This window comes from Radiomyces spectabilis (genome assembly GCF_025331425.1).
Source record: "Radiomyces spectabilis strain NRRL 2753 chromosome Unknown BYT42scaffold_7, whole genome shotgun sequence".
Lineage (NCBI taxonomy): Eukaryota > Fungi > Mucoromycota > Mucoromycetes > Mucorales > Radiomycetaceae > Radiomyces > Radiomyces spectabilis.
This window is the reverse complement of record NW_026251932.1, coordinates 1,255,478-1,282,628: the sequence shown is the minus strand read 5'-3', so window position 1 is coordinate 1,282,628 and position 27,151 is coordinate 1,255,478. Positions and strand designations below refer to the sequence as shown.

General features: G+C 43.2%; 11 protein-coding genes across 11 annotated transcripts; 3 read left to right on the top strand and 8 right to left on the bottom strand.

Annotated features, from left to right (window-relative positions):
• Positions 1-490: 490 nt before the first annotated feature.
• BYT42DRAFT_645400 (ATP-dependent RNA helicase HAS1) lies at positions 491-2,476 on the bottom strand (the record flags this gene model as incomplete). Its single annotated transcript, XM_051572651.1, has 6 exons — positions 2,268-2,476; positions 1,937-2,170; positions 1,660-1,865; positions 1,189-1,605; positions 787-1,107; positions 491-685 (listed from the first exon to the last, which is right to left on the bottom strand). The coding sequence occupies exons 1-6, from the start codon at positions 2,431-2,433 to the stop codon at positions 494-496; spliced, it is 1,536 nt and encodes a 511-aa protein (XP_051423162.1). The 5' UTR covers positions 2,434-2,476.
• Positions 2,477-3,137: 661 nt separating this feature from the next.
• Positions 3,138-4,019, top strand: BYT42DRAFT_593938 (uncharacterized protein; the record flags this gene model as incomplete). The annotated part of the gene is made up of 3 exons (XM_051570734.1): positions 3,138-3,160; positions 3,303-3,569; positions 3,632-4,019. 3 exons carry the CDS (start codon positions 3,138-3,140, stop codon positions 4,017-4,019), a joined length of 678 nt encoding a protein of 225 aa, XP_051423161.1.
• A 437-nt stretch (positions 4,020-4,456) lies between these two features.
• BYT42DRAFT_359323 (major facilitator superfamily domain-containing protein) lies at positions 4,457-6,799 on the top strand. The gene is made up of 7 exons (XM_051563216.1): positions 4,457-4,586; positions 4,657-4,827; positions 4,908-4,924; positions 4,993-5,145; positions 5,222-5,562; positions 5,688-5,810; positions 5,893-6,799. The coding sequence occupies exons 2-7, from the start codon at positions 4,764-4,766 to the stop codon at positions 6,614-6,616; spliced, it is 1,422 nt and encodes a 473-aa protein (XP_051423160.1). The 5' UTR covers positions 4,457-4,586; positions 4,657-4,763; the 3' UTR covers positions 6,617-6,799.
• Positions 6,800-6,981: 182 nt separating this feature from the next.
• BYT42DRAFT_614489 (uncharacterized protein) lies at positions 6,982-8,101 on the bottom strand (the record flags this gene model as incomplete). Its single annotated transcript, XM_051571863.1, has 3 exons — positions 6,982-7,550; positions 7,633-7,807; positions 7,880-8,101. The coding sequence occupies 3 exons, from the start codon at positions 8,099-8,101 to the stop codon at positions 6,982-6,984; spliced, it is 966 nt and encodes a 321-aa protein (XP_051423159.1).
• A 2,771-nt stretch (positions 8,102-10,872) lies between these two features.
• BYT42DRAFT_571874 (uncharacterized protein) lies at positions 10,873-12,838 on the bottom strand. Its single transcript, XM_051568539.1, has 6 exons — positions 12,817-12,838; positions 12,502-12,748; positions 11,639-12,430; positions 11,296-11,573; positions 11,140-11,213; positions 10,873-11,080 (listed from the first exon to the last, which is right to left on the bottom strand). The coding sequence occupies exons 2-6, from the start codon at positions 12,614-12,616 to the stop codon at positions 10,996-10,998; spliced, it is 1,344 nt and encodes a 447-aa protein (XP_051423158.1). The 5' UTR covers positions 12,617-12,748; positions 12,817-12,838; the 3' UTR covers positions 10,873-10,995.
• BYT42DRAFT_614487 (uncharacterized protein) lies at positions 12,818-16,210 on the top strand (the record flags this gene model as incomplete). The annotated part of the gene is made up of 16 exons (XM_051571862.1): positions 12,818-13,180; positions 13,246-13,326; positions 13,401-13,531; positions 13,595-13,694; positions 13,795-13,998; positions 14,058-14,312; positions 14,377-14,516; positions 14,588-14,673; positions 14,741-14,850; positions 14,914-14,988; positions 15,053-15,184; positions 15,248-15,320; positions 15,397-15,682; positions 15,770-15,965; positions 16,029-16,101; positions 16,176-16,210. 16 exons carry the CDS (start codon positions 12,818-12,820, stop codon positions 16,208-16,210), a joined length of 2,340 nt encoding a protein of 779 aa, XP_051423157.1.
• A 236-nt stretch (positions 16,211-16,446) lies between these two features.
• On the bottom strand, positions 16,447-17,031 carry BYT42DRAFT_593927 (uncharacterized protein; the record flags this gene model as incomplete). The annotated part of the gene is made up of 1 exon (XM_051570733.1): positions 16,447-17,031. The coding sequence occupies one exon, from the start codon at positions 17,029-17,031 to the stop codon at positions 16,447-16,449; it is 585 nt and encodes a 194-aa protein (XP_051423156.1).
• Positions 17,032-17,422: 391 nt separating this feature from the next.
• Positions 17,423-18,801, bottom strand: BYT42DRAFT_359158 (uncharacterized protein). Its single transcript, XM_051563215.1, has 5 exons — positions 18,630-18,801; positions 18,352-18,559; positions 18,005-18,132; positions 17,777-17,939; positions 17,423-17,638 (listed from the first exon to the last, which is right to left on the bottom strand). The coding sequence occupies exons 1-5, from the start codon at positions 18,768-18,770 to the stop codon at positions 17,538-17,540; spliced, it is 741 nt and encodes a 246-aa protein (XP_051423155.1). The 5' UTR covers positions 18,771-18,801; the 3' UTR covers positions 17,423-17,537.
• Positions 18,802-19,486: 685 nt separating this feature from the next.
• BYT42DRAFT_571867 (uncharacterized protein) lies at positions 19,487-21,641 on the bottom strand. The gene is made up of 9 exons (XM_051568538.1): positions 21,494-21,641; positions 21,065-21,412; positions 20,769-20,987; positions 20,547-20,669; positions 20,345-20,480; positions 20,058-20,273; positions 19,914-19,986; positions 19,728-19,839; positions 19,487-19,655 (listed from the first exon to the last, which is right to left on the bottom strand). Exons 1-9 carry the CDS (start codon positions 21,541-21,543, stop codon positions 19,598-19,600), a joined length of 1,335 nt encoding a protein of 444 aa, XP_051423154.1. The 5' UTR covers positions 21,544-21,641; the 3' UTR covers positions 19,487-19,597.
• Positions 21,642-21,700: 59 nt separating this feature from the next.
• On the bottom strand, positions 21,701-24,103 carry BYT42DRAFT_358888 (Phosphomethylpyrimidine kinase-domain-containing protein). The gene is made up of 8 exons (XM_051563214.1): positions 23,755-24,103; positions 23,015-23,685; positions 22,816-22,942; positions 22,565-22,752; positions 22,434-22,510; positions 22,283-22,376; positions 22,113-22,217; positions 21,701-22,043 (listed from the first exon to the last, which is right to left on the bottom strand). Exons 1-8 carry the CDS (start codon positions 23,820-23,822, stop codon positions 21,838-21,840), a joined length of 1,536 nt encoding a protein of 511 aa, XP_051423153.1. The 5' UTR covers positions 23,823-24,103; the 3' UTR covers positions 21,701-21,837.
• A 281-nt stretch (positions 24,104-24,384) lies between these two features.
• On the bottom strand, positions 24,385-26,636 carry BYT42DRAFT_496688 (kinase-like domain-containing protein; the record flags this gene model as incomplete). Its single annotated transcript, XM_051564438.1, has 7 exons — positions 24,385-24,732; positions 24,808-24,881; positions 24,947-25,326; positions 25,417-25,694; positions 25,951-26,166; positions 26,253-26,452; positions 26,519-26,636. 7 exons carry the CDS (start codon positions 26,634-26,636, stop codon positions 24,385-24,387), a joined length of 1,614 nt encoding a protein of 537 aa, XP_051423152.1.
• Positions 26,637-27,151: the final 515 nt, after the last annotated feature.

Sequence of the window (27,151 nt, the reverse complement as noted above, 5' to 3'; positions counted from 1 at the left end):
TAGGATCTACATTGCATAATCATACCATCAATGAGTTCCTTTCTTTTTTTATGAGCGAGGATAATTATATATTCAATTATATTGGAGATTACATATCATATTACCTTACGAAATTGCCTATCACCGAATCCATCAAGAACAAAAAGAAAGTTACAGTCATGTTTTGACTTTTGTGTATGTCACTTTTTGGAATTTTTTTGGCCGTGCATGATCTGGCAAAATGTTTGGTCTTTCGATCGAACCTCGTGCATTCTGCCTCGATATTATTTGATAGATAACCTTTTGAAGCGGGTATGCGAAGTCTGCAACTCTCCTTATTTTTGGGATGCAGTGTTTTTCTTTTTTTCTCAATACAGAAAAACATAAAGAGACAAGGTAAAAAAAGTTATATCCTATTGATTCTGAGCAAGATAAAAAAGAAAAAATGAATGAAGGAGAAAAAGATGAAAAAATACAAATGCATTATTTTTTTTTCTTTTTTTTTTTTTTGGTTTTAATGAGCAATATCTAAATTAACTTTGGGTGGCACCTTGAACCCAAACGCTTTGGCAACTTTGACCAAATCCAAATCGTTCACATTGAACACCTTTTTGAGCGCAAACGATGCATATGACTGCAGATACGAACGGAATGCATCACGCGCTGACTGATGAAGATAATAATTCTTCTCCACCAGATTCTCGAGCTAAAAAAAAACAATTGGATCATGCATTCTACATCAGTCATCTCGTTTCCATCTTTTCTTTTTGAGCCCCCCCCCCCTGGCTTTTCATGAATGATGGTTACCTGGCTCTGCACATTCACGATCTTGTTACGTGGGAACTGATATTCGTTGAGGGGAATTTTGGCTTGTTTCAAATAACGCAGATATTCGAGTTCGCTCGGTAACAAGAACATTAAACTTTTACCCTTGCCACCCGCACGTGCCGTACGTCCTACACGGTGAATGTAATCGCGAGGATCATCTGCAGGATCAAACTGAACAATCCAATCCACCGCAGGTATATCCAAACCGCGAGCCGCCACATCCGTACAGAACAAAATGCCCTGTTTCGCTTCACAGAATTGGTAAAACGTCGCCGATCGTTTTTGCTGCTTTTGACGACCCTATGGTAGCACAAATAAAAGAGGATAATGCATGAATGTTTCTGCGATAGGATACCACCCCTTTTTCATGCTTCGACTTACATGAAGATCCATCACCGGGATATCAATGTAATTCATCAGCTCCGCGTGATACTTGACCGAATTACAGCTGGAAAAGAAGACAATCACCTTCTTTTTCAGGTTTTTGCGCAAGAAGGACAGTAAAAGACCAAACCGTTGGTCCGAGTCACACACAACATAGCCTTGTTCCAAGCCTTCCGCGGTGGCGGTGGTCTTTTCCTCATCAACGTTGATGTAAAGAGGCCCCTTCTTCAAAGAAATGCGAGCCAAATCAGCCACCTTGGTGGTTTGTGTCGCCGAAAATAGCATTGTCTGACGATCTCTAGGCAAAATACGGATGATCTGCGACATTTCTTCTTCGAAACCGATCTCCAGGATACGATCGGCCTCATCAATGACCAACGCTTGCAAATTTTGGAACACAAAACCGCGCGTATTCTAAAAATCGAATTAGTCTTGGTTTTGTGACGAGGATGACAGGGCACGTTCAACACTTGCCTCCAGATGATCCAGAAGTCTGCCTGGGGTGGCTACAAGGAGATTGATGCCTTTGGCAAGTTTATCGGCTTCCGCTTTTCGATTCGCACCGCCAATCACAATGCCGTGGGTCATTTGATGATATTTTAAGAGCTCTTGTGCCACACCATAGATCTGAAGGGCTAATTCACGCGTTGGAGATACGATGATCACACCAGTACCTACAATTATAAAAATGTCAATGTCAACCTCCCTTTTTTTGATGGGCAGAAAAAATCCTATCGATCAGTACCATTTCTCGCCTTGAACTTGTTTCGGAAAAGAGTTTCAATGGCGGGAATCAGAAAAGCCAATGTTTTTCCTGATCCTGTTTTGGCTGCTCCCAAGACATCGCGACCTGCCAACAAGGGAGGCACCGTCGTTGCTTGGACTTGAGTCATTTGCGTGAATTTCATATCCGCAATGGCCTTTTTCGTCTCGTCGCAACAATCAAGACTGTCAAAATCGAGATCAAGGGGTTCTTTTTCTATGGGAAGAAAAAAAAAGGGGTTCAAACAGTTTGAATCGTTGGTATATAGCAAGGATAATGGGCGGTTGATGCGAGTCATAGCAAAAATGCTAACCTTGAGCGTTACTGGCGACATTGTTTGATTCTGTAGGAATGTCAGTGGTTGTCTTTTCTTCTTGCTCAACAGGCGAACTTTCGGAGGGCTCGGTAGCCAGTTTCTTGTTGGCGCCTTTGGACGCTTGACGGGTACGTTTACGCTTCTTTGCTTCGACGGCGGCCATGGCTTTTTTCTTTACGGGATGCTCTTTGAAAAAACAGATCTCGAACAATGGCTGAGATTTCTTCCCATTCCAGTCAGTAGAATTTGATAGAAAAAGGTGGCTTGGCTATTCGATGGGATTGGCCGGAAATCGGACCGCTGGCATGAATGTGCGCCCCTCGCCTCAGCTGGCTCTCAAAAAGAATTCGCTGCGCATATTACGAACTCGACAGCTTTTATTCTTCAATTGTTAAAAGATTGTAGACTTGACGAAAAGAACAGTTAAGTTCTTTAATTATTCTAAAGTAAATACTGATAAAATTTAAAGAAACAATCACTTAGACTACATTTTTTTCTGCATGTTACTGTTGAAATTTCAATGCAAACTCTGAAGCTCTTAAATAAAATTTATGAGTTTACGGTTTTGCGTACAATTTATAGAAACCTGCTCCTCCTATTGTTGCTGTTGTGCCAATACATCACCTGTAGTCAAAAATTACTGGTGAGGTAATTGAACTACTGTTTCTTTTGAAACAAATGATCCAGAGCGTCAAAAATTCTCAAGGACTCACAGCTCCCTTGAAACCATCACTTTAAGTAAGAGCATTATTGTGTTGGAATGTAACCAGGAAAATATACTAAATTTAGGTTCTTTTTTGCACCCAACTTAAAAAAGCTTCCCTTTAAACAACAAAACACACAGTCTCTTGGCTGAAAAAGGAAATAATGAGAATGAGAGTGAGCCCTGTGTATTATTTATAAACAGTGATCAATTCCGTGAGATTTGCTCACCTTGGCATTTGTTCTGATTTTTCTGCCTAGTCTCATGAAATTCTTGATTCCAACGTTGATTGCAGCGGCCTCGCTGATTCATGTGTGTCTTGCCGATAGACTGCCCAATGTGCACGGCGCACCGACCGCCCAAGACGTGAAAGACCGCATTGCCCCGCCCGCCAATGCCACCCTTTATGATGTGTGGTACGCCAAAGGCAACCGCATCTACCAGTGCAATCCTGAAAAGACAGGATTCCAATTCTGGTACAATGTGCAAACCCACGCGTTCTTGTATCCCACCCAAGGCGAAGAAGAGCCCTTTGAAAAACCAGGAAGAGAAATCGGTCAATTGATGGCCGCCCCGTTGAACCCGGATCAGCAAATGTAAGTCATAAATATAGTCCATCACCAGAATGACCAGCTTATGCTTCTTTTGATTTTTCTAGGGCCAGTCCCATTGATACGTATCCAACGATTTACTATTACCCAGACGGATCATGGGTGGGTACCACCAAGCCCTTGGCTACGACGACCAAGGAAGAAGGCAGAGCGGAACGTGGTGATGCGAATAATCTGGATGATCATTTGGAACCCGTGGTGTACCGATCCACGGACGGTTACCTGTCACATGCCACGTATGTCATCCGTCTAAAGTCCATTGACGGATCCGTGCCGCCTAAAGAAGCATGCACCACCAAGGGTCTTGTTATCAACAAACCGTTCACTGCCTTCTTTATGTTCTACACCGATGACGAAGGTTTGCAACAACTGTCCGAAGAGAAAATCAAGTGGAATAACATGGTGCGCGACTATGCCAGACCGCCCAAGGTCTAAACCATGATCCAAACATGATCCTGCTTTCTGATATCAGGTTTTGGCAGCACTTTTTTGAATTCAATTATTGAATACATGTGGATTTTTATCGCATCCCCTCTCAGTACCCGTTTTTTGACCCCATCACTTTTAAGTTCTATTCAAACAGACCACGAGAAAAAAAAAGTTCAATACAAATAAAAATTTTAATGTGTTTTTTTATGTCTCCTGGTCCTGAGCGATGAAATGGAAATCAGAGCAGAGAAATCGGCAGACTCCAAGCGATTTTTGTAATTCGTAAACAAGGTGAAATGCATCATTATTATCATCTGCATGCAGGAAACCGAAAGGTGATCAAAGCACGCTGCGTTTGCACTCGAGGATCTGCATTATGTTTTCATTATAAAACGGCGCCAGGTTCCACAAACTCATGCGTTTCTTTTCCGTTTCCTGCACAACCGCTTTTCAACGAAGAAATGACACTGACAAAAGAACTCCCATCACCCTCTCCACCACCGTCAAGAAACAAACGCTCTTTAATATATATTTTCTTGAGTACATTCTGTATGATCGGGGTTCAGTTCATATGTAAGTTTTCGGACGCCTTTGCCCAGTGGTAGATTACACACACTGATCCACTCAATTCCTTTTCACGCAGGGTCAATCGAAATAGCGTAATTTCTAGACGATTAGCTTCCCTTTATTACTCTTATTGATAATGGGATTTGATCACAACACGGTCTCCATAGATACGGTGTTCCATACATGATATCATTAGGACTACCAAAAGAACTCACGGCATTAGTATGGATGCTGGGTCCGATAACAGGTATGGAAAAAAAAAAGATAGAGTTCGCTCTTTGTTTAGTTGTCATTTCTGCAAATGGTTTCTTAATGTTTATTATTTAGGCTTGATTGCGCAGCCGGTGCGTTAATGATTACTTATTACCGAGTCCAATTGGAACTTCATTCATCCTTGTTTATTTTACATTAGATCATTGGCGCTCTTAGCGATCAGAGTACTTTCAAATGGGGACGCCGAAGACCTTTTATTTTAATAGCCTCTTTATTTTGCTGTCTTGCCCTAATGGGTGTCGCTTATACCAATGAAATCGCTGCAAGCTTGGTACCAAACGATTCGCGCATGGTAATGAATATCGTTTTTTACTACGACATTTTGTTCTTTATTTTTTCCCTTGAGTTTACCTGTGTCAATTTAATAGCGTCAGCGAGTTGCTATCGGCACGGCGGTCGCCTCCTTTTATATGCTGGATTTTTCGACGGGAACGGTGCAATCGCTCTGTCGCGCTCTGGTGGTTGATGTATTTCCGCTTTCTCAGCAAGAGACAGCCAATGTGTTTTCAACGAATTTGAGCAATATTACCACCATTTTTGGCTACTTTACGGGATACATTGATTTGGTCCAGTTTTTTCCCTCCATCGCCGACTCTCAGATGAAAGTGTTTTGTATTATGGGGACCTTCATCTTCGCATCGGCTGTTGCTGTCACATGTATTTGTGTGCGTGAACAACCCTTGTCGCTCGAAAAGGAAGCGGAAAAAAAGTAAGTGATCCATGTACTCTGCGATATGATGTAGGAGTTTTTCAAGGAACCCGGAAAAAGAACCCGATACTTTTTCTGCAGTATTTAGCGTGATGCTTATCTTCTTTTCTTGCTAAACAAATTAGGACAAAGAAGCAGACCTTGGCCTATATTTACCATTCGATTCGACGGCTACCCAACTCAATTCAGGTGCTATGCAATGTACAGCTATTTGCTTATTTGGCTTGGTTTCCGATCCTTTTCTACAGGTACAATGATGGCAAAGGAAGAGAGAGAGAAAAGGGGAATTTTTTGTGGGTGATTTTAGGAGCGATTAAACCATCATGTTAGTACGACTTGGGTGTCTGATGTGTACTTTCAATCACATGCGTACACTCGCGATAATTGGACTGAGGGCACCCGAGCCGGTGCATTTGCTATGCTACTGTATGCTAGCACATCGGTGGTGGCCGGGCTGGTTCTGCCGTATCTGACTGTAAATCGAGTGGTGACACTGAAGCGAACCTTGACAGCCTCACTTGTTCTCCTGGGTTGTACTATGCATGCTACTTTTTATATTGATACAGTTACTGGGACCACTGTTGTGATCGCCATTTTTGGTATACCCTGGGCATGTACACTGTGGATCCCGTTCGCTTTAGTAGGTGAATACATGTTAATGGAACAGGCGACTACCGTGCCAGATACACATGCCATGTATGGTGCGACTGAACCTTCCTCCCGGCGTTCATCCACCGAAACTGAAGCATCCGACCACTTTATTGACATGTCAACCGAAGAGCGCCCGCCTCCAGAATCGGGATTTATCTTGGGCATCGTTAATATGTATATCATTCTTCCCCAGTTCCTCGTCGCCATTATTGCGGCCATCCTTTTCTGTGTCGTTCCACTCATCTCATCCTCCACCAAAACCCGCCTTCCTGATCCAATCAACAGCGATCAGCCGCCTACCGAAGCCTCGGCAGTGATCTGGATCCTGCAATTTGGAGCCATCATGGCATTCGTGGCCAGCTATCTGTGTACACGTTTAATTGATGTTAAATACAAAGCTTGATTTGGCTCATTCTCCAACCGTCTCCTCCTTCCGAGCCCCACATTTTCATCATCAACTTGAACAGTATAATAATATAAAAGGTATTATTCCCGAAAAAGTAAAGAAAAGAAAAAGACAACAATAAAAATAAAGAACAAAAGATACAAAAAGATACAAGGCATATGGAGAAACTGCAAAGAATACAGTCGTGATAGAAAAAATAGATGTGAGGAATCATAGGGATGTCATTGCATACGGACGTCAAGAGTCAATAAATAGGTAAGAAGAGAAATAAATATGGCAGCATATGAAAAAAACCAAAATAAACGAATAACCCAATGGCCTGTCTCTGGAACCCTTCAAATTCTCGCACGCGTGATGTGTCTTTAGCATTTTCGAAGGTAGGAGCCTGATCTTTTTCGGTTCTTTTTTCGACTTTTCAGATCGAGAAGAAGAATGCCTGTGGTGGGACTGGTGGAACGAAGAAGATCTTGCTGATGTTGCGCTGATTGAGATCGACGTAGTTTCGCACGCAATGCTTCCATGACGCGGTGATGAGCCAGTGACTTGTCATCCGGCGTGGATAAAGGGGAACTGGAAGCGGACGCGGCCCCAGTGTCTGGCTGCTTGCCTTTGCTCGTCGATGACGATGAATGATTCATCAGACCAGGCGTGTCAGCAGGAATAACGTGACCCTCACTTGTCTCCTGAATTGGTGTTATTGCCGCTGCGGCATCGCGAGCCGAAGGCAGCGACATTAGATCAAAGTAAGAGTAAGACGATGAAGGACTCAGTAATGAAGCAGCCGCAGCGGACGACGACGAACTCTGATCATCCAAGGAATGTGTATCGAAGTCCATGGGTAACATGGCAAATGACGTGTGATTGGATGAGGCCATGGTAACCTCGGGTACAGCAAATGAAGGAGACGACGATTCGGGACGAGCCGAGGTCACTGTAGACATGGCAGCACTGGATTTAGTATAAATAGGCAGTAACACTACTGCAAACGCGTGCAATGACAGATACATATGTACCTTGATTCGGATCCCTGGTATCATAAAAGGAAGAAGGTACAGGATTAAATAGCAATGGTTGAGGCGGAGAAGGTGGGGGATGCACTAGATGAGGATCATGGGTCCGTTCCCAATCAATTAATTTATACTGCAGACGCGCTTCTTCTGTCAATCGAATTTCTTCGGCGGTTCTTCTCTGTAAGATTAAAAAAAATACACGTATTAGTTCGTTTTATTCTCTCTTCCATTGCGCAATTGATTTTCACACCGGCTGATGTGGGAGGAAAATACTTTCTTTATCTTCTTCGGCTTTAGCAGCAAGCACCTGCTTTAACATGTCCATGTCATCCTTGTACATATTCACCAATTCTGTCACGCTCAATTCCGTCACTGCGGATCTCAGCAATCTTGATCTGGAAGGTCCAACACCGCTTGTGATCCCATTGCTTTCTTCACAGCCCCAATGGTTCGCAGGAGGATCGCTGGACATACGTAAGAAGCTCAGAAGAAGGAAATAAAAAAAAAAAAAGAAAGCAAAAGTAGTGGTTAACCCGAAAGTTTAAAAATACTTTTTACAAAAGCGGTCGCTTAAAAAAAAAGCCTTCAGCCATAATATCTAATACCAGGGAATAGCCGCTGAAACTCTATTACGGACAATGGATGTCATGGTCATTGGTCACTGTTCAATTGGCATTGAAAAATGCTGCATGAACGCTGGAGTTTGTTTCTGTTCCAATTGCATAGGTCAATTTCGTCGAATTGACCAGGAAGAAAGCCAATTGAATGTAAAGAAGCTAATGATCTTGGACGGTGTTGTGGTAAATCAACAAGTGAACGGTGGATGAAATGAAGGGGAATGATGGTGTCTGCGTTTGCGGAACCAGCCACGGTGCGGAAGTGCTGTGGGGTTCATCATCTATTGTTAGTATGCGGCGACTAAAATTGTAGGAGGGAAGAAAGGGGATTCGGTTGCCATATATGCATGTATCTGTGCAACGATAACCTAAAAATAATATCCATCCTATTCATTTTGCACTATTCACGCGACAAGTTCTTGTTGGTTTTTTTTTCTTTCCTCTTGCAATTAGCCATAGTTTTTTGAGGATGGATAGGTAAAGTAGGGTACCGTCAGGAACTTATAGTTGACATGGTAACCTATCCCAATTGGATGGAATTATCAGTACGCAGCGGCGTTGGAGGGTCTGCTGATGATGGAGAGAATTCATTTTTTGTTCAGTAACCCAGGTATAGATGACATTCATAAAACATGTAAAACCTAGCAATGTGACACAGTTGAGCCATTGTGGCGCGAAGGGAAACTGCTACGAGCGCATGCTTCGCTCTAGGATTATAGTTTGTTTTCTTCTTCTTAATTCTTTGGTTTATTTTCTAATCTCTGCCATCGTTACTTCTGCATGTCGGGCCCACAAGACGACTGTGTTTTATTTTATTTTTAAGACACAGCCATTTTTTTGATGTCATCCCTTTCGAGGGCTGGCAACAGCAAAATGAAGGAGTGAATTGCCATCATCACACTATACACGAATGCAGCGACTCACTGTGGGTTACATTAATGCGACAGAGATCAGATGATTTTTTTGGTTCATCAATCGGATTTACCATTTTGTCTTAAACAAGCTGCAGCTGTAATAAAAAAAAAGTTGCAAGGAATATTCGTGGGACGGTTTAAAAATAGAAATTCAACGAAAAAAAGGGACGAAAATGGTTATTTTCGTCCATGACAGATGCTATGGCAACGTTTACACAAAAAAAAGTAGTCTAACTTGTAACGCTTCTAAAATTATCGCGCGCTACTGTCGCAATTTCACCGAGATCTCCTTTAGCACTACCATACGTTATTCTCCTGAATTTCATTAATTTCTTCGCTGATTATGGATCTGAATGATTATGTAAGCATCATAGACCGTTTTGGATTTCTACAGAGCTGCCAGCAAAATTACTGGTGCATGGATCGATGCAGGCTGTGTTAAGCAGAAACTACGTCGTTGTTTATTAGAAAGTTCGTTATAGCATTTTAGAGAACAAGCTGATGGAGGCCAAGTGTTTGTCAATTTCTTTAAACTATATCAACGAGAATCCTTCTGCCGACATGGTAGAGATTTGGCAGAAAAACTTTTGAATTTTAAAGTTTCTCCCAGGATTGTTCGTAATGGCATGAAAACTGGGTGTAATCTGTCCGTTAAACAAGCGCAGTGCCATCCAGTAGAAATAATATTAAGAAAAAGGTTCATCATAAGGTACGAGTGAGTTCAAAAGTATAGCAAACCAACTTGCGCTTGACCAACCGTATCTTCCCTTGGTGATGAATCTTTGTACGTTAATTCGATGTAAAACTTGGTCAAAAAGGGAAATTTTGCAATCGATACGGTCGTATAACTAAAGCAAGCACAACTTCGAACTTGGAGAAGAAAATATATCCACTCCAAGATATCAGTTTGTCTCCATCCAGTATTCTCCAGAATATGTTATCAAGTGACAACCCGAAAGGGAAAATAAACTAGCCAACCTCATCATTTCTGGAATAAAAGTCGGCAGGGTCACGCCTTATTAGGCATGGTTCGAATCTTGCTGCGAATGAACAAGACGCCAGCGGATTATAAAGTTATGCTTAAGAGTCTTGTAAATATGTTTATGGGGAAACATTCATAAGAGGATAAGGCCACGGATTTCTATCGGGTATCAATACCTTGATCCTGGTTTCTTTTTCTTCCCTTGCCCGCCTGTCGCTATCCTGTTGTGTGAAAGCATCTAATACATCCTAGTGCTGGTTGCTTTCTTGTTTGTCCCCCCTCATTTGTTTGCCCTTCTAGCCTAAACGGAAACCATTACATTATGATATGAGCCACTAGCGCCTACCTCTACGATATCGCTAAGCAACCACATACGAAAAGCACTCTTTCACTTGAATCACCGTGGTGATCAAAGCTCTCCACAGAGGAAATCTTTCACAGTAGTTTATGGTCATATCACATTTTGTCTGCGCACAAATATGGGCTCTTGATTGACTTGTGGAAGTGTAGATCTCGAGTGTCTTTTCTTGGAATGGTGCGGACAATTGATAATTAAAACTTGTGGTCTTTGTGGAGATCGCTACCAAGTATTCCAATAGGAAAAAAATAAGATTGGAGGCCAACCCATTTTGCCCTGCAATTCTAATTCTCTATCCACTATTCTCTATCTTTTATCCTCGGATCTCTATCCTCTATCCGCCCCACACACAACTCTATTCACTGCGTCGGATGTTTTAGAATTTTTTTTTCCAGATGCAATTGAGAGAGAAAAACGTTTCTCGTCCATGACAGATGCTATGGCAACATTTACAGAAAAAAAGAGAGTGATGCTTCTAAAGTTATTTTGCTCCGACTATCGCAATTCCACCGAGAACTCTTTCTGCACTGATGTACGTACGTTCTCCTGAATTTCATTGATTTCCTCGTTGGTCACGGACCTGGATGGTTATGTAAGCATCACCGAACATTTAGCATCCTTCACTACTGTTCAACTTACCGGTCCATGGATCGATACAAGATACGATAGCAAAGACTACGTCGTTTGGTTTTGGGATGGGTGAAATCGTCAATCTGTGAAAAGCGCGAGATCACGTAGGTTAGTAAGGAAAAGTTAATAGCCCTAGAGGCTAAATTCATCCATCGATGCACTTACAATCTTGACATTTTCCACTAAATCACCTGCTACGCCGCGGATCACCTCGCAAAAGTTGTTCTCATTCCATGTGTTTTCAGGTAACCAGAACGAAATATCTTTAATGCACGGTGGATACTTGGAGAAGGGTTGGAATTTCTGGATTTGGCCTGGCGTGAATTGATTCACAAAACGTTCATCTTGGGACCAGAAAAGACGAATATCGGGAATACCGAACAACACCATGGCTAATCGTTCCAATCCCATACCGAAGGCCCAACCAATCTTATTATGCAATCCTGCAGGCACAAATGTCATGTCAGTCACTATTTACTACTGACCATAGCAAACACTGGACCCCTACCTGCTTTATCCATCAGTGCTTGTTGAACAACGCCACAACCCAAGACTTCCAGCCATTCTCCTTTGTAGTAAATCTCCACTTCCCAACTGGGACTTGTAAAGGGAAAGTAGGCATCGATCCATCGTACTTCCAAATTCGGTTCATCGGCAAATAAAGTGCGAATCATGGAGTTGATCGAATGCTTCAAGTGAGCGGCCACCGGTTTGACGGTTTCTTCCATGTGGCGTTCCTGAATAGGATTTGACGGTTTGATGACAGTGTCGTCGACGAGTTTGATATTGTTGCTGTTCAACGCATTGCTTTCGATATCCGCCTGGACCTGAGCCGCGATTTTGGCAGGATCGTTGTCGAAATATACGAGGCCTTCCATTTGATGAAATACGGGGAAATGCGACGCATCAATCTCATCACGTCGGTACACATCTCCACTGATCAAGAACTTGTCGGCTCCCGACCGTAAACCTTCCAGTTGATGCGCTGACGTGTGAGCTCGCAGTACGGTATCTTTGTTGAAGTAGTAGTTGTCGGATTTCGTACGACTGGGATGATCGGCCGGGATCAAAAGATCATCAAAGTTTTGTTGCGTAGTAACAATAGGACTGAGATTGTTGAAGCATTTATAACCGTTGAAATGCGATTCTATGAGGTGTCGAATGATGCAAATAGGGTTCCTGGGTTGTAAATGCAATTTACGGTCCAGCTTGGACAGCACCGTAGGAGTCACGTTGGTCCATTCATCTTTGGGATACTTGACGCCATCCACAACTACTTCCTTGTCCTTAAACTCGAAGCCTATGTTTCGTAAGTGTTTATATCGAATCGTTGGGCTTCCTTTCCTCAACCACTTTTTAACATCAGCTTACCGGTTGTTGAACTCGAGTACCATTGCCGTCTAGCCAAGTAGAGCAAGGACACTGGTGCTGACGACCGGCATACCACCGGGTGAGTCCGTCGTAAGAGACTTGCAGAAACCAACATATTTACAGAAATTGACAGGTCCCAAAAACCCTAAACAAAAAGAAACTCGCAATATCACCGAAAGAAAAAACACTTCAAACACCGAGCCACGTCCCTGCCATGAGTCGGCGGTGATTCAATTGTCGGTGGCAGGTGTGTCTTTGACGGTCCTCCGCGCCTTGCTTTGTTCTTACTTATCTCTTTGGGTTCCAATCGACTAGCATGACCTCATCCCATCTTGAGAACCGGTCTTCGCGTTCCATGTTCAGCTTTGGAGACGATATGGAAGACGATGACCAGATTATCAATTCCGTAAAACCGTTACCCAACCAAGCCGTGGACCGGTCCCTCTTCCAAGCCCCTCAATTCGACCCTGATCACTTCCTCTCCAGTCGACGCCATCTCGGTCTTGAACGCTTGAAAAAAGAATTGAATGAACACTTGAGGTTTCTGAAAGCAGAGCTTGTGGAACTCATCAATGAGGACTATCAGGACTTTATCAACTTGTCGACCAATTTGAAAGGAGTCGATAAAGCCATGGACGACCTTCAACGACCATTAGCGCAGATGGGTAACCAAGTACAGGTACGCAATGCTGCCAAAGTGCAGTTGTCAGTGGTACAGCGACTCAAAATTCATCCACGGTATAGACCGCGCAATCACAATTTCAAGATGTGCTGGATAAGTTGCGTGACGAACTAGATCATCGCACCCAAGTGCGAGAGAAAAAGGTAGCCACTATTAAAAATAGAATATCGTAAGAACACCGGATCAAAACCTAAGGCACTGATTCATTTTTCATCAGGCTTCCTTGAAACTCTTATTGAACATCCACAACTCGATTACCAAAGTAGAAGATTTACTGGAAATTAATGCAGATGCAGTCCACTCCCGCGATGCAAAAAGGACAAACGAAACAGAAGCGGCACATCACAGGTACGTCACAACGAAAAGACTTATAACTATGCTGCCGTCCGTAGCATTAACTGTCCCGTATAGTCTAGGCAAACAGATCGAGCGAGTAGCCATCGAGTACAATCAAATGCAATACCTGGTCGGCCGAGGGAAAGACCTGCCGCTAGTGGCCGAGAATGAATGGGTAAAGAGGACTCATCATGGAATGGAAAATGGCCACAAAACTCATATCTTCCTTCCTTTTTTTTATTTTTTTTTTTTTATTTGCGCTGGACTTTGTAAAGCGAATTAAACGTATCAAAGACATTCTTCAGAAGAACCTATCGACCGCCTTGTCAGCCGCCTTGGTACGGATCGAGCACAATGATCTCGATCCTCCTACAAAGCAATCCCTCATTCAGTGTCTACGAGCCTATGCGCTGATCGATCAAACCTATGTTGCAGAGTACATTATTCGAGACGAGTTTGTCCGCCCTTTTCTTGCAAAAGTAAGCACCGCAACCAAGTCGTTTTCTTCTTTACCGGTCATGCTGACAGTTCAACACAGACAGTGACGAAAAAAGCCCTGGAAGTACCAAGAGGAAAAGTGGATTCTACCTGCCATCCGTTATCGCTCGTGTACAAAAATATACTGTCTTTCGCCTCCACTGATCTTCAGCCGATCCTTGAAATTACACAGCGAACATTGAAAGGGACCAACTATGAAGTGCTGGTTAACACTTTATGGGTGGAAGTGATGGAGTTTATCCAGCGCGATTGTGCTAGCATTTTTGCCGCAGGCCAAACGGATACTTTCCACAAGGTGAGTCTGCATTTTGGAGTTGTGCAAAAGAGAATGGCGAGATTAAAGTTCAGTCGCTCCTCAGAACTACACCGCGTCCATGAATTTCGTGACCGAGATTGAAAATCTATGCGTGAGCAAGCGTTCTCTGCTGTATTTACGAAACCATCTGAGCTATGCCGAATTCATGAAACGATGGCAACTTCCAGTTTACTTTCAATTAAGGTACGTAGGATGGTCGATGACGGAAAAAGTTTGCTGACCTTTCAAATTGTTAACGAACAACGACACATTAGGTTCAGAGAAATTGTAGGCCACGCGGAAACATTGTTAAGTGATCTGCAAGCCAGCAGCGATACGTTGCATCTCAAAGTGGAAAACGGTAATTAGTCACTCTTGACTTGATTTGCGGCTAGAAAGGACTTTTTTCGCTCATGATCCGTCTCTAGAATTGGCGTTGCCCGGTACCAAAGCTATTGCCAAGGCCATCCGAGACTGCTGGTCAGACAATGTTTTTATCTACGGCTTGTCACATCGTTTCTGGAAGCTCACATTACAGGTAAGCATATTACTGATTCTTTTTGCTTGCCGTCATTTCCTTAGCAATTATCGCATGCATTAGTTATTGAAACGATATCAGTCATGGGTGGTTGACATTTTGGACCATGGTTCAGACACTTCAGGCGATAAGGAAAAGGTAGGCGGGGAAAGAAAAGAATTAGCTGACTGGAGGGAAAAAGTGGCTCACGTGCCACGGATAGCCTGGAAGCAACCCGTCTTCCAGATCCAGCACTTCCGGCAGTCAGCTCAGTGACGGCACCATCATCGAGGAAGCCGCTTCCTTGAGACTGTTCCTGATTTTAACGCACGATATCAATAATTTAATACACCAGGTAAGAAAGAAATGAGAACTACATAGAAATACCTGGTTACTCACAAGTCGTCTGCCCGTCTAGATTAAAAAACTGGCGCCAGAAGTCATTTTTCCGAAATTACCACATCAAGTTCAGGAACTTTCCATACTACAGGGTAAGTTCATATGCAAAAAATATTTATTGATTGCTTTTTTCTCTGGTCAGGATATGCTGATCTTTTTTCTTGTTAGAGAGTATGGAGAGTATTCTGAACGAATTAGATACCTTGACAGCAAATGAACTGCAACGACGGATCACTGGTTTGGTTAGTCGTCGTTGCATGGAATCGTTGAAACACGTTCGATCCATTACAAGTCAATATCGACACACCAACAAACCGCCACCCAGCGAACCTTCTTTCTTTATACCCAACTTGTTCCGACCATTTTCAAACTTTGTTCAACAAAATCAACAATGGATAGATGCAGATAAACTTTCGGTATGGGCATTCGCCGTGACCGAAACCGTCGTCCACCGGTAAGCCAGGAGTTTGAGCACTTTTTTGGGCGTTCGACTTTATCCGACCTCCGCAGGATGACCGTATTGATCCAATGAGTTGCTTAGATACACTTCGACCATCAGCGACTTGCTGACCAATCTGAAAAAAACAGAGGATTCGTTGAAGAAGTTGAAAAAGGGCAAAAAGGGGCCCACCGCCAAATCATCCGTGCTTGGGGGAGGCGCCAATGAAACTACCATGTCAGACGAGGACAAGATTCGGCTCCAAATGTTACTGGACGTACGGCAAATCGGCAAAGAGGTAAATACATTTTATTGCATATTTTTGACCATGACCAGGGTGATGCTGACCACGTGGATACAGATGGCACTATTGTCTGTTGATCCAACCCAGTTTGCAGCTTATGACAAGCTCTGTGAAGTAGTCCAACCTTTTGGTAAGCGTGTCTAATATTGTGCACGAACATGTCATCAATTTTGGGTTCTCATCCTTTTTATTCTTTTCCAAAAGAATCGCTCGAGCCATCGAATACAAACGCAGCGTAATCAGTTAACTCTAAAAACTTATCATCTTTTCGTCATTGATGAAGGATGCTGTATCATAATTTAACATGTTTTAAAAAAAAGTGCGATGTGTGATTGATTTATTTTGGTTTTGTTGAAAAAAGAAAAAGGTCAATTTTACAGAGTAAGGCTATCCAAAAATGAACAGAACCTTCGTGAGCTAAGTTCAAAGAATAAAAAAAGGAACAAAGAGGAATGAAATTTTTTTGGTATCAAATCTATAACTCAAATTTTTGCATGATGGCGTTCTTGCTGTCGCGTTTGACAAGCCAGAAATACATTTCGCCAATGGTTTCGAGGGAATCCAGGTAGCTGTCGATGAGATTGGGTGGCAAAGGAATATATTCGGTGACAAGTTGATTTTTGGCGTTCAGTTCTGCTTCGAATTCATCGCCTTCGGGTGCTGCACCGTCAAAATCCCAAGCCTTCAGTCGATGAACAACCTTGTTTTTCGTAGGATCATCTTGGCTGTAATCCACTTGATGTTCCAACATCCAAGCGACGGTACGATCCCAGCCGGCTGCCGGTAAGAGATAGATATCCAAATCCCATTCACCAACCACACGTTTCATGATAGTTTTGGCTTGCTTCACGGTGGTTGCACGGATTTGTTCAGGGGTCATGCCCTCACGCTGTTCAATGGTCACATCCCACCGACTTGGCGGGCCGAATTCAAGCACAGTATTTTCCACCAACCCCTTTTCGTACAGTCGACTCGCCGATTCCAACGCGGGTAACTCAAATCCTTCCACGTCGATCTTCAAAAAGTGAATCGGTTGATCAAACAAGAGTGCTTCACTCATCGGTTTCGGTGCATCTTTCAAATCATCACCGCTTTGTTTCTTTGAATCCACATACTGACTCTCCAAACCCTTGGCATACTGACTTCCAAGATCATTGACGGTAATCATCGATTGGAGCGGATTTCGTTGAGGAACGTCGGACTTGGCAGCCGAAGGGAATAACCGGTCAAACGATGGCAAATAATCGAGTCGAATTGTTTGGGTTTGAATGGTATTTGTTGCAGCGTTGTAATCTAGAGATCCGGTACCGCCATCGCCCACGTTGTAGTTGGACATGGACAATTTTTTGAATTTGTCGAGGACAGCAAAGGGTAAAACACGCACATGGTCGGAAATCCAATTCAGTCGGGCAGCCAAGTTAATCACACCTAAAAAACATCATATCAATAAGATTTAGCGTCAAATCTTTCCAACGGAATAAGAAAATCCATAATGACTTGAAAAATAAAGAAAAAAAAAGCCCTCAAAGTAAATCATATACTAAAATAGGAGGAGTTATTTATATTTTAAAGTTTATACTTACTTCTCAGGTGGGTTTGAGGTTCAAAAGCGATCGTATGCGCGCCGCTAGTGCCGGCCACCATGGAAAAAAGACCATGGTTCGAACCTAATACGAATGAATATCATCAAGCCAAGATGAAAACCACCAAAAAAAGCCAAAGAACGAGATAGATGATGAGAAGGAAATAATGCAAAATAGGTGGTTTCAAGCAAAAAGGGTGACGATGATCGGCACCCGTCATACCTGCATCAACCATAACGAGAGGTTGTTTTCGATCCGCATCACGACGATGAACGCGCAAAATCCATTTCATCAAAGTGTAGATGCGGTGTTCACGAGCATAGTGGTTATTGATGTCGACAATGTGACCTTCCGTAGCGATAAAAACGTCAGGTTTGGTGTTCACCTACATAAGTATAAGAAGATCCATTAGCCAAAGGATGGTTATACTTGGCGGGAGTCAAACTTTACAATGCCAATTTGCCACACATCATTTGGTTTGGCATGTGCCAATTGTTGTTCACGGTTCAATCGGACTGTGGTGTCACCGACCGTTGGTGACACTTGATCGAGATCTTCAGCAGACTGTGGATGCGAAGCTGAGAAATAGGAAACAAATAATACAATCAGAACCTTGCTAGAATATTCTCTCTCTGCCTCCTTGTCTCTCTGTGTCTCTATCTCTCTGACCCTCTGTTACTCTGTTCTCCTGCCGTCTGCCGTCTGCCCTCTTGTCCCTCTATCCGCCTTTCTTTCCCCATATCTGCCTTATTTGGTTCACTTTGTATCACCCTTTTTGACCTCTCTGTTTCTCTTACCTGGTTTAAAAGTGATAGGTTGATATTTAACATGATGGTCAAATTGAACCATATCCTCCAGCTTGGCTTCTGGCGGTGGAACGAATTGAGGAACGGTAGGATGAACAGGAACCGGAGGCATGCCCTGAGGAGCGTGTGGTTGACCGGCGGGTATATCATTTGGTGGTTGCGGACGAGCGCCTGTGTCCTTATCTTGGTTTATGGGTTGCTAAAAGGGGTGTGTGCGTATTCTTTAGTCATTCAACAGGCCATTCAAGCTATGGAAATGTGGTGCTTACCTTGTTATTGGAGTCGCAGGAGCCATCTTGTTCACAGTTGTAATATGCATTCCGATGAAATATCCAATAAACGCAGTTGATGGTAAAGAAAACAAAGATGAGTAAAAAGATCCTCGGCCAAGAAAGACTGCAAAGTTTCATGATAAGGAGGATAAATAGAAAAAAGAAAAACCCGCAAAATGGCACAATTGTGTTTATTTTATATCGCTTGGCATCCAAAATCGGGCATCATTGGTGCGGAGATTTAAACGTGAGGTGGCTTTCTTCTTCCGCTTCTGTCGATCCCTCTGTGTGACCCGACGAGCCAATCCATGCCAAAACCGACCGATCAATGTAATACGAAAAGTGCAGAAACTAGAATGTTATAATCCACCTTCCATCAAAACCGTATTACTTACTCACCGGTTGAACGGGAAAGCAACGTTTATAGCCTTGTAGTCAATTTTTAGCTTAATCACCCTTTATTTGCTCTAGTAGTATTTTGTTGGAATCATTTATTAAGCGAAAACCATCCAATAGTCACCTTCTTTATTTTCAGCTTCTAGACGCATCCTTCCCCTACCCCAAACGAGTGCCTTGCTTTGACATCATGCATCGTCCTCAGGAAGGCATACTTTGTATATCATCATCGCACCATGCTTATAAAAAGCAATCAATGCTCAAATTGAAGAACAGCAATCCATATAATATAATGAAAAGTAACGAAGGCACTCATGGATGATGTCTATCTCAAGATTGTCATTCGCTGAACTGGATGATTCTATATGCTTTTGTATGACGCGATATGATGTGAAGTGAGACGATTGGAAGAAAAGACTACTACTATGAACGCAGAGTAAAAAGACGGCTTGTGAATGCCAAGATGCAAATAAGCTTGTTTTTTAGTCCCAAATTTTTTTTTAGTGAGTGATATATGCTGTTGATGGAGAAAGGTGAAGAAAAGAGAATGCTACTGTTTATTGCATACGTCAAGAGCGCTCGACAACTGTGGTCCAGCCTGTTCGCCTTTGCCCCTTTTTGGCCCATCTATGGAAAAGAAAAAAAGGTTCCGATCAATCCAACCTGGGTCCCTCATTTTTTCTGGAGCATATCACTTACAGTTCAAGGAGCTTTTCTCCTTTTGGATTCTTTTCAGCATGATATACAGCGTTTGGCAGCAAAGTTTCGATGACGTCGTACATGAATGCCGGTTTGGCTTCACTGACTTCATCTACAGACAATAACATGGTTGCACAGTTAGTATTAGTTGCCGTGGCGTCTAATCTCTGGACAAGTGGGGCGCACCTGGTAACGGAGGTCGAACAAAGTCAAAGACACAATCCGGATTACGCTGATGACGAAGTTCAATCTCCCCTTCCTTTGAAGTGCAAAATAACAAGGTGTCAAATGTTTTGCTCGAGCCAACAAGTGAATTCATGAGAACGTTACCTTTCTGAATATGAGTAGACTGAGTTTACTCTTGTTGAAATAGGTGTACGGGCTCTTATGAAACTGATTATTAATGTTCTTCTTGATCCAGCAAAAATTCTCGACATATTTGAAACCCCAGGTGGCTGTAATGTTGACAATCCGTTGTAACCATTCCTTTTCAAGCCATATGAAAAGAAAGCCGGCATCAACAATTTCCGATACATTCAGTTTGGCCTACATCAATTTGAAAATAAGCTTTTTCCACTTCCATCGAATGAGATTAAGATCTTCCCAGCATGTCTTACCAGATCATCAATATGGATTTTCCCAGGTACAGGCTCCTCTCCCGGTAAAAGTAAAGGTGGATCCATGTATACCGCACTAAAGCCTTGACCAAACTGTTTAAGATCGGTAGATAAAATATCATCCACTTGATGTAATCTATAGTCATTGCTGAACAGTTAGATGGGACTTTCTTCAACGTCTTATCAAGAGCCATCCACTTACTGTGATGCTAGTGGTATTGTTAACGACGCTTTGGGTTGCATATGCAAAATAGTATGTGCCCAGGATCGTGGAATGGGCTTTCCTGGTATTTTGACATAGGTGGGCAAGCTGGGATCCAAAGCACTATAAATGCACCCGGTTTCATAAGTATATTTTGCCTTTCTCAACCATCCACTTTCTTTCGCCAGGGAAGATGTTCCTGCGAAAAAAAAAAGGACTTACCTGACTCGTTTCTTGACCATGAAATAATTGCCATTTCGATCTTGTACTTGAATTTGCATAATTTTGTACTTTGCGATAATACTTTCACGATCAACCCCACGTCGTTGTCCCGCCGGTCGATCTCGTGTCGGTATAGCGCCACGGCGTAATCGTTTATGTTGACGAGGTGACTCTCCGAATTCAAGATCCCAAAAGTCGTCGTCCACATGGATATAGTCACTAGTATCGACAGGAACCCATCCACAATCAATCTTCCTCTGCCAGTGCAAAGCATCCTGCATACCGAGTCAACTTACTCTTCTTCGTATAGTTCGTCCGTGTTGCTGTCCCTGAACTCTACTTGCCACAATTCCATGGCGTCCATGTCGTCCACCGTATTAGTATCGATCATGGCACTTTTAACGGTAAAGGCTGATGTGCGTTTAAACACTTCTTGAAGTTGTTCTTCTGTCATGGGAGCATCTTCTTCGGGAATGCCGGCATCGACACTTTCTGATTTGACTTCGTTTTCTTTGTTCGATCCCTCATCACTTTTCACGGCCATGCTAGAGAATTCACGTTGAATCCGTTCCAGTTCTTCAAACTTTTTCATAATAGCTTCCACCGATTCCTCGTCTTCCACGTAACCGACATAATGGACATTGCTAACAGAAGAATCAGTCAGCTTGATCCTTTTTTTTTTCTTTTTTCTCTTTTCTCTCGCTGATTTGCCTTGGCATTCTTACCTGGCAATGGTATTTCTCTGCTTTCTTTTTCTTCTGGGACGATCGCTCATGGTGCAAAAAGATTTATGGAATTAAATAAAGGAGCCAATTATAAAAAATAGAATGAAGTGTCTAAAATTCTAAACTCAATACAACAGACGCGTTGAAAAGACGCGGTCATTGCTGTCGCGCGTATAAAAAAAAAAAGCTCTTGAGCGGCGTCTCAATAGCCAATCAACGTTCAGGACCATTTCTCTCATACTGTCATGTTGCCTGACATGAGTAAAAAAAAAAGGTTCTTTTTCATTCTAAAATGTCTTCTAGGGGGATTCTAAGTTAACATATGAGTTATAACTCTTTCTTTTTTAACGCATTTGAAGGCCCATTTCCCAAAATTCGATTTCCAGTTTGGTAGCTGCTTCAAAGATATTGCAGACTTCACGGAAACGAGTAGGCGATGTAGACACGTTGTGTTGCGCGAGTTCTTCCATAATGTTGCGGCCGGTTCTCACTGCTTCTTGGTAGTCTCCTTCAGCATAGTTTTCAATCCATGTCCAATAAGGGTTGCCCTCTAGAAAGCGAGCAAGACATTGAGCAAAAATCGACAAACGCTTCTTACTTATTCAGAGAAAAGGCTTACCTCGCTTTGTGTTGGGATCATTGTAAAGCTTCATACCAATTTCACCGTAACCAATCAAACAAGGAGCCATGGCAACTTGGAGATCCAGCTGGTCACCCGTAGCACCTGAATATCATGCCTTTGTGAATGCACTGTATGCCTAGAGTAGAATACGGCATATAATTGTTTACCTTTGTCCAACACATAGCGTGTATAGGCGACATTGAACACACTCTCGGGAGTAGCGAGAACCTCTTCCTTGCTGATACCCCATTTCTCGCAGTACTATCCGTGTATTTTTAGTCTGCCTTGATTCACTGTCGCTGATCAATCCTATTTTACCTTTAAATGCAACTGCATTTCTTGATGGATATGGATAACGATTTTGGCATTTCTGGCACACATTTCAATATCAGCAGCTAATAACAAATGTGTCATTCAGTTGTTTGCTTTCTCCATATTAATAGACATACATTTGTAAGCCGCCAAAGCCGCCGCTCGTGCGTAGTGCTGCAGGTACAAATAATCTTGCTTGATGTAAAAGATAAAGTTCTCCTTGGGCAAGGTACCGTCCGCCATACCGCGGACAAAAGGATGATCAATGAACTGATCCCAAACCCCGGTCGGCAGAGACGATTTCAAAGCTTCCACAAAGCTCTTGCTGCAACACCATAGTTACAATCAAAAAAATGCCTAATGCATATTTCAATGATAATTTGCTTACCCTTCATACGGCATCCAGCGCACATTGTGGAAATGGTTGATGGGACCTGAACCTTTTCCAATACATCCAAGAGAATCCTGAATGGCATCCTGGATATATGTAGTACCGGCAACGACCGCACGGAAGGCTATACAGATAGGCATTCGATGAATTGATGTGGGGGCATACCAGAGATCATCCAATGAATATAGGAGCTTACCATCCTTTCCTTTGGCAAGTTCGGCAGCAATGGCGGAGGAAAGTGTGCATCCTGTACCGTGAGTGTTCTTGGTGTCCACATAGGGATTGACAAACTCTTTGATAACTCCTGTCGATGACTCGTAAAGAACATCGACCACCTTTTTACCATTTTCCCGCTCCACAGGCAAGTGACCGCCTTTCAGCAAGACATATTTGGGACCCATCTCGCCCAGCTTTCGCGCAGCGGCATGCATGTCCTGCACCGACTGAATGCTATTCTTTTGCTGACCTAGCAACACTTCCGCTTCGGGTACATTGGGCGTCAATAAGTAAGTGATTGGCAGCAACTCGGATATGTAGGCTTGAGTAGCATCCGCTGCCAGCAAACGGGAGCCGCTGGTAGCCACCATCACAGGATCCACCACGATGTGTCGCGCCGCTTCGGGGTATTTTTTGAGGGTTTGAACGACGGCGGTAATAATAGCGGCCGAAGACAACATCCCGGTTTTTACGGCATCGGTACCAATGTCGCTGAGCACGGCTTCCAGTTGTTTTTGAACAAACTCGACCGGGACATCGTGGATGGCGTCCACGCCGAGGGTGTTTTGAGACGTGAGTGCAGCCACAACTGAAGTGCCATATACGTGCAGGGACGTGAATGTCTTGAGGTCGGCCTGAATGCCGGCTCCTCTGTAGGCATTTTCGACAAGGCATAAGTGGTTTATTGTTTAAGACGTCGAGTAGAATCCTTTATCTTACCCTCCACTATCGCTGCCTGCAATGGTAAGCGCACGAGGAATAGATTTTTCACTCACTGTAGTTGTCATGGTAGTGAGTCAAGCTATGCGATGCGAGAAACTGACTTCAGGGCAGCGGAGGCTTAAAATAGCATCGTAGATGGTGACTGACGTTGAGATCCCGAACGAGATAAAAGAGTACCATCATTTGGATGGATGAAAAAATGCCTGTCGATAATAATTATCACCATTTCTACAATCAACTAACTGGCGCCAAACCAAGACAAGACGAATCCTTCAATCTTTTCTTTGAGTTCTCACTTGCAACTCTCGTCGAACTGTAGGAAATGAATGCATTTGCCACTTTCCTCTCTTTGTCAACGCAGCACAATAGCTACTATTTGATGGAAAACGAATTTCATTGCTAAAATAAAGTGTATCTGGCGAGTAACGAACATGTAGATTTACAGTGAAAAAATGGACCAAAGAAAAATAAAAAAGGAACAAGAAAATCTTAACAACAACTATAAAGATTAATCAAATCAAGAGAAAAGAAAAATAACATAATGTGCATTGTGATGAATCATGCAATAAAAAAGTAAAGGAAAAATAAAGTGACGATGGAATTGATTTTGCGCAATTAGAGAATGGCTTATTTTTGTGCTTTGATGCTTTCTCTTGCGGCGCGAATCAAAGGTGCAAGGGAGCGCAGGGGGTCGGCTTTGGTGAAGAATGGATGTTTCAACATTTCTGCCGCCGTGGGTCGTGATTCTGGATCGACTTCCAAACAGCGGGTCAAAAAGTGTCTGAAAGATTCACTTAGCGATTCGGGACTCTGCAGCTGGGGAGTACCATTGGTGGCAATCAAATACAAGGCTCGCAGCGGGTTTTCGTTCAGATACGGTGGTTCTCCTTCCACCATCTCGATGGCCATAATACCCAATGACCATATATCCACCTTGGGTCCGTATTCTTTTCTTGTCACCACTTCAGGAGCCATCTACAATAATGTCCAGGCATTGAATTTTTTTTTTAGTCTGCCATCAGCCGAAGGATCCGCTGACTCGATATTTACCCAGTACGGTGTTCCCACCATGGTAGTACGTTTGGACTCGTTCTCATTCAATTGTGCACAAAATCCAAAATCGGCTATTGATTGTGCGTTAGTGAAAACTGTGGAGATGCAACGGTAGGTCGCTTGTTGTACTACTTACTTAATTTGATGTCACCTTGAAGACTGAGCAAGATGTTGTCGCTCTTGATATCTCGATGGATCACGCCGTTGGAATGCAGATGATGCAACCCTTGAAGCACTTCTCGGCATACCGCCGCAATCTGGCCTTCCATCATCATGTTGCAGGTCACCACGTCCGTTAAGCTACCGCCTTCCATGTATTCCATGATCACCCAAAGATCGCCTTTCCACAAATAGGAATCGATGTAGTTTACAATATTCGCGTGACGCGACTGCTTCATTACCATGATTTCGTTGATAATGAGTTCCTTTTTTGGTTGTTGCGCCAAGTTCATTTGTTTGATAGCCACAGGCGATTGATTGCCGGAACGACGGGCTGTATACACACCACCAGAAGCTCTGAAAGAAACAAAGGACCACATTTTGTCAGATAAAACAAGACAAAAGTAGAGCATGGAAAATTTTTTTTCTCGTCATTGCATAACGTACCCTTGACCGATTTTCACCATATCCGTGTATACTTTGTTCGGGTCCGCGTTGCCGCATATTTCTTCCAGCTTATTGATGACTTCGGCATCTTTGAGCGAGTTCTTATTGCCTTTGGATGGTCGTCGCTTCACTGTGCCTGCAGGTGCAGTCGTTGAAGGTGCCGCGGACTGGAACGATAAAGGTCGCCCCGGAGACTTACTCGGTCCATTCTCTGTCGTCTTTGCACTTGTGGGCTTGGATAACTTTTCTGCTGCTTGTTCCTCTTCAGTTTTTGTTTGCTCTTGGCTATTTTTCGTATTTTGAGGATGTTCTGTTTGAATCGAAAACACCAAAATATAAAGAAGGTCACGTTAGTGTTGACAGTTTTTTGTTGGTAATTCTCTCCATGTTCAACGCTTCGCAACGCATCGCAAAAAATACGTACCGTGAAGTGTAGCAGTATCGGACATCTGTCAAATGCATGGCAATATTGAAGGGTATCCATTAGGCGCCATTTTTCTTCCTTGCTGTTTGAGTTATATATGCCCCACTTACGGATTTTGTGTATTCAGAGTGATGGGATCGTCCGATTTTAAGTTTGGAAAGCCTGCGCCAGGAGTTGCCCAAGCTGTGCGACTTGTCTTGCTGCTGATCTGATGGCGCATTTGCATCGCATGATGGAGTATGCTGCGCAGTTTTGGGGATTTTATGCCAGACGGATTCATCTTGGACCTGGGCGCCTTGGTAAAACTCAATGGCATCGATGACTGCCTTTTTGAGGAGAAAGGGAGATAACTCATGTCAAAACAGCCATGTTCCTGAAAAAAGGTATTCTCAAACTCAAAATTATACGCTACCTGTGGATTTTGCTCCTGTTCAGATTTCGTAATCCCACTGTACTGTAGCAGAACCTGCCATTCTCTTGGTAATCCCGTGAATTCACCGGTATTCGGATTAAATCCAACGTGCGTGAGATGTCTTGTATTGTAAGGAGACGAGATATCCATGCCTCGGGCAAGACTGGAAGATGAGGATGACGAATTTGTCGATAACAGATCTGCATCATCTTGTCAGCTTTTTTTTGATTTTGAACCAATCGCATAAAGATTTCTCAATAGCTTACCACTAAAACCGCCTACGAATTTATCCAGAACCCCTTTGAAGGTGGTTCGATCCCTCGCCTTTCCCAGGCCCGATAATTGCGCCAGATGGTCGTACGTAGAGGGCGAGGTCGTGGTCATATAGGACTGCGGTCGTTGGTTGCGAGGTTGATCATCGTCGGTCGATGAGGTGACCAAGGTGATGGCGGAAGCGCGAGCCGAGTGGTTCCTGAACGACTCAATATTGCTATGGCTTTTTGGTTGGGCGGTGGCAGGCATGGATTGTAGCGGAGAACGAGAATGATACACGGAGAACCGTCTGTCTGTATAGAGTGGGGCAATAGGAGTTTGAGTGGTTAGACTGCCGCCCGTATTGTAGAGTTTGGTAATGTGAGGTTTGGAGCCCAGTGATAATGTGCGGGAAAGCGAAGGGCTGGATTTATGCGATTTAATAGTACGTGGAGATGAATGCTTCGATTGCGTAAAGTTGCCAATAAACGATCGACGAGATGGCGAATTATCAAACGAGGTATAGTATGATCTGCTGGACAAGTCTGTATAGAGAGAGATAACACTATTAGTTTATTGTTTTCCTGGATAAACCTTCTTTATCCTTTGTCTCCTTTTTTTGGGTTCCCTTTTCCTTTTTTTTTTGT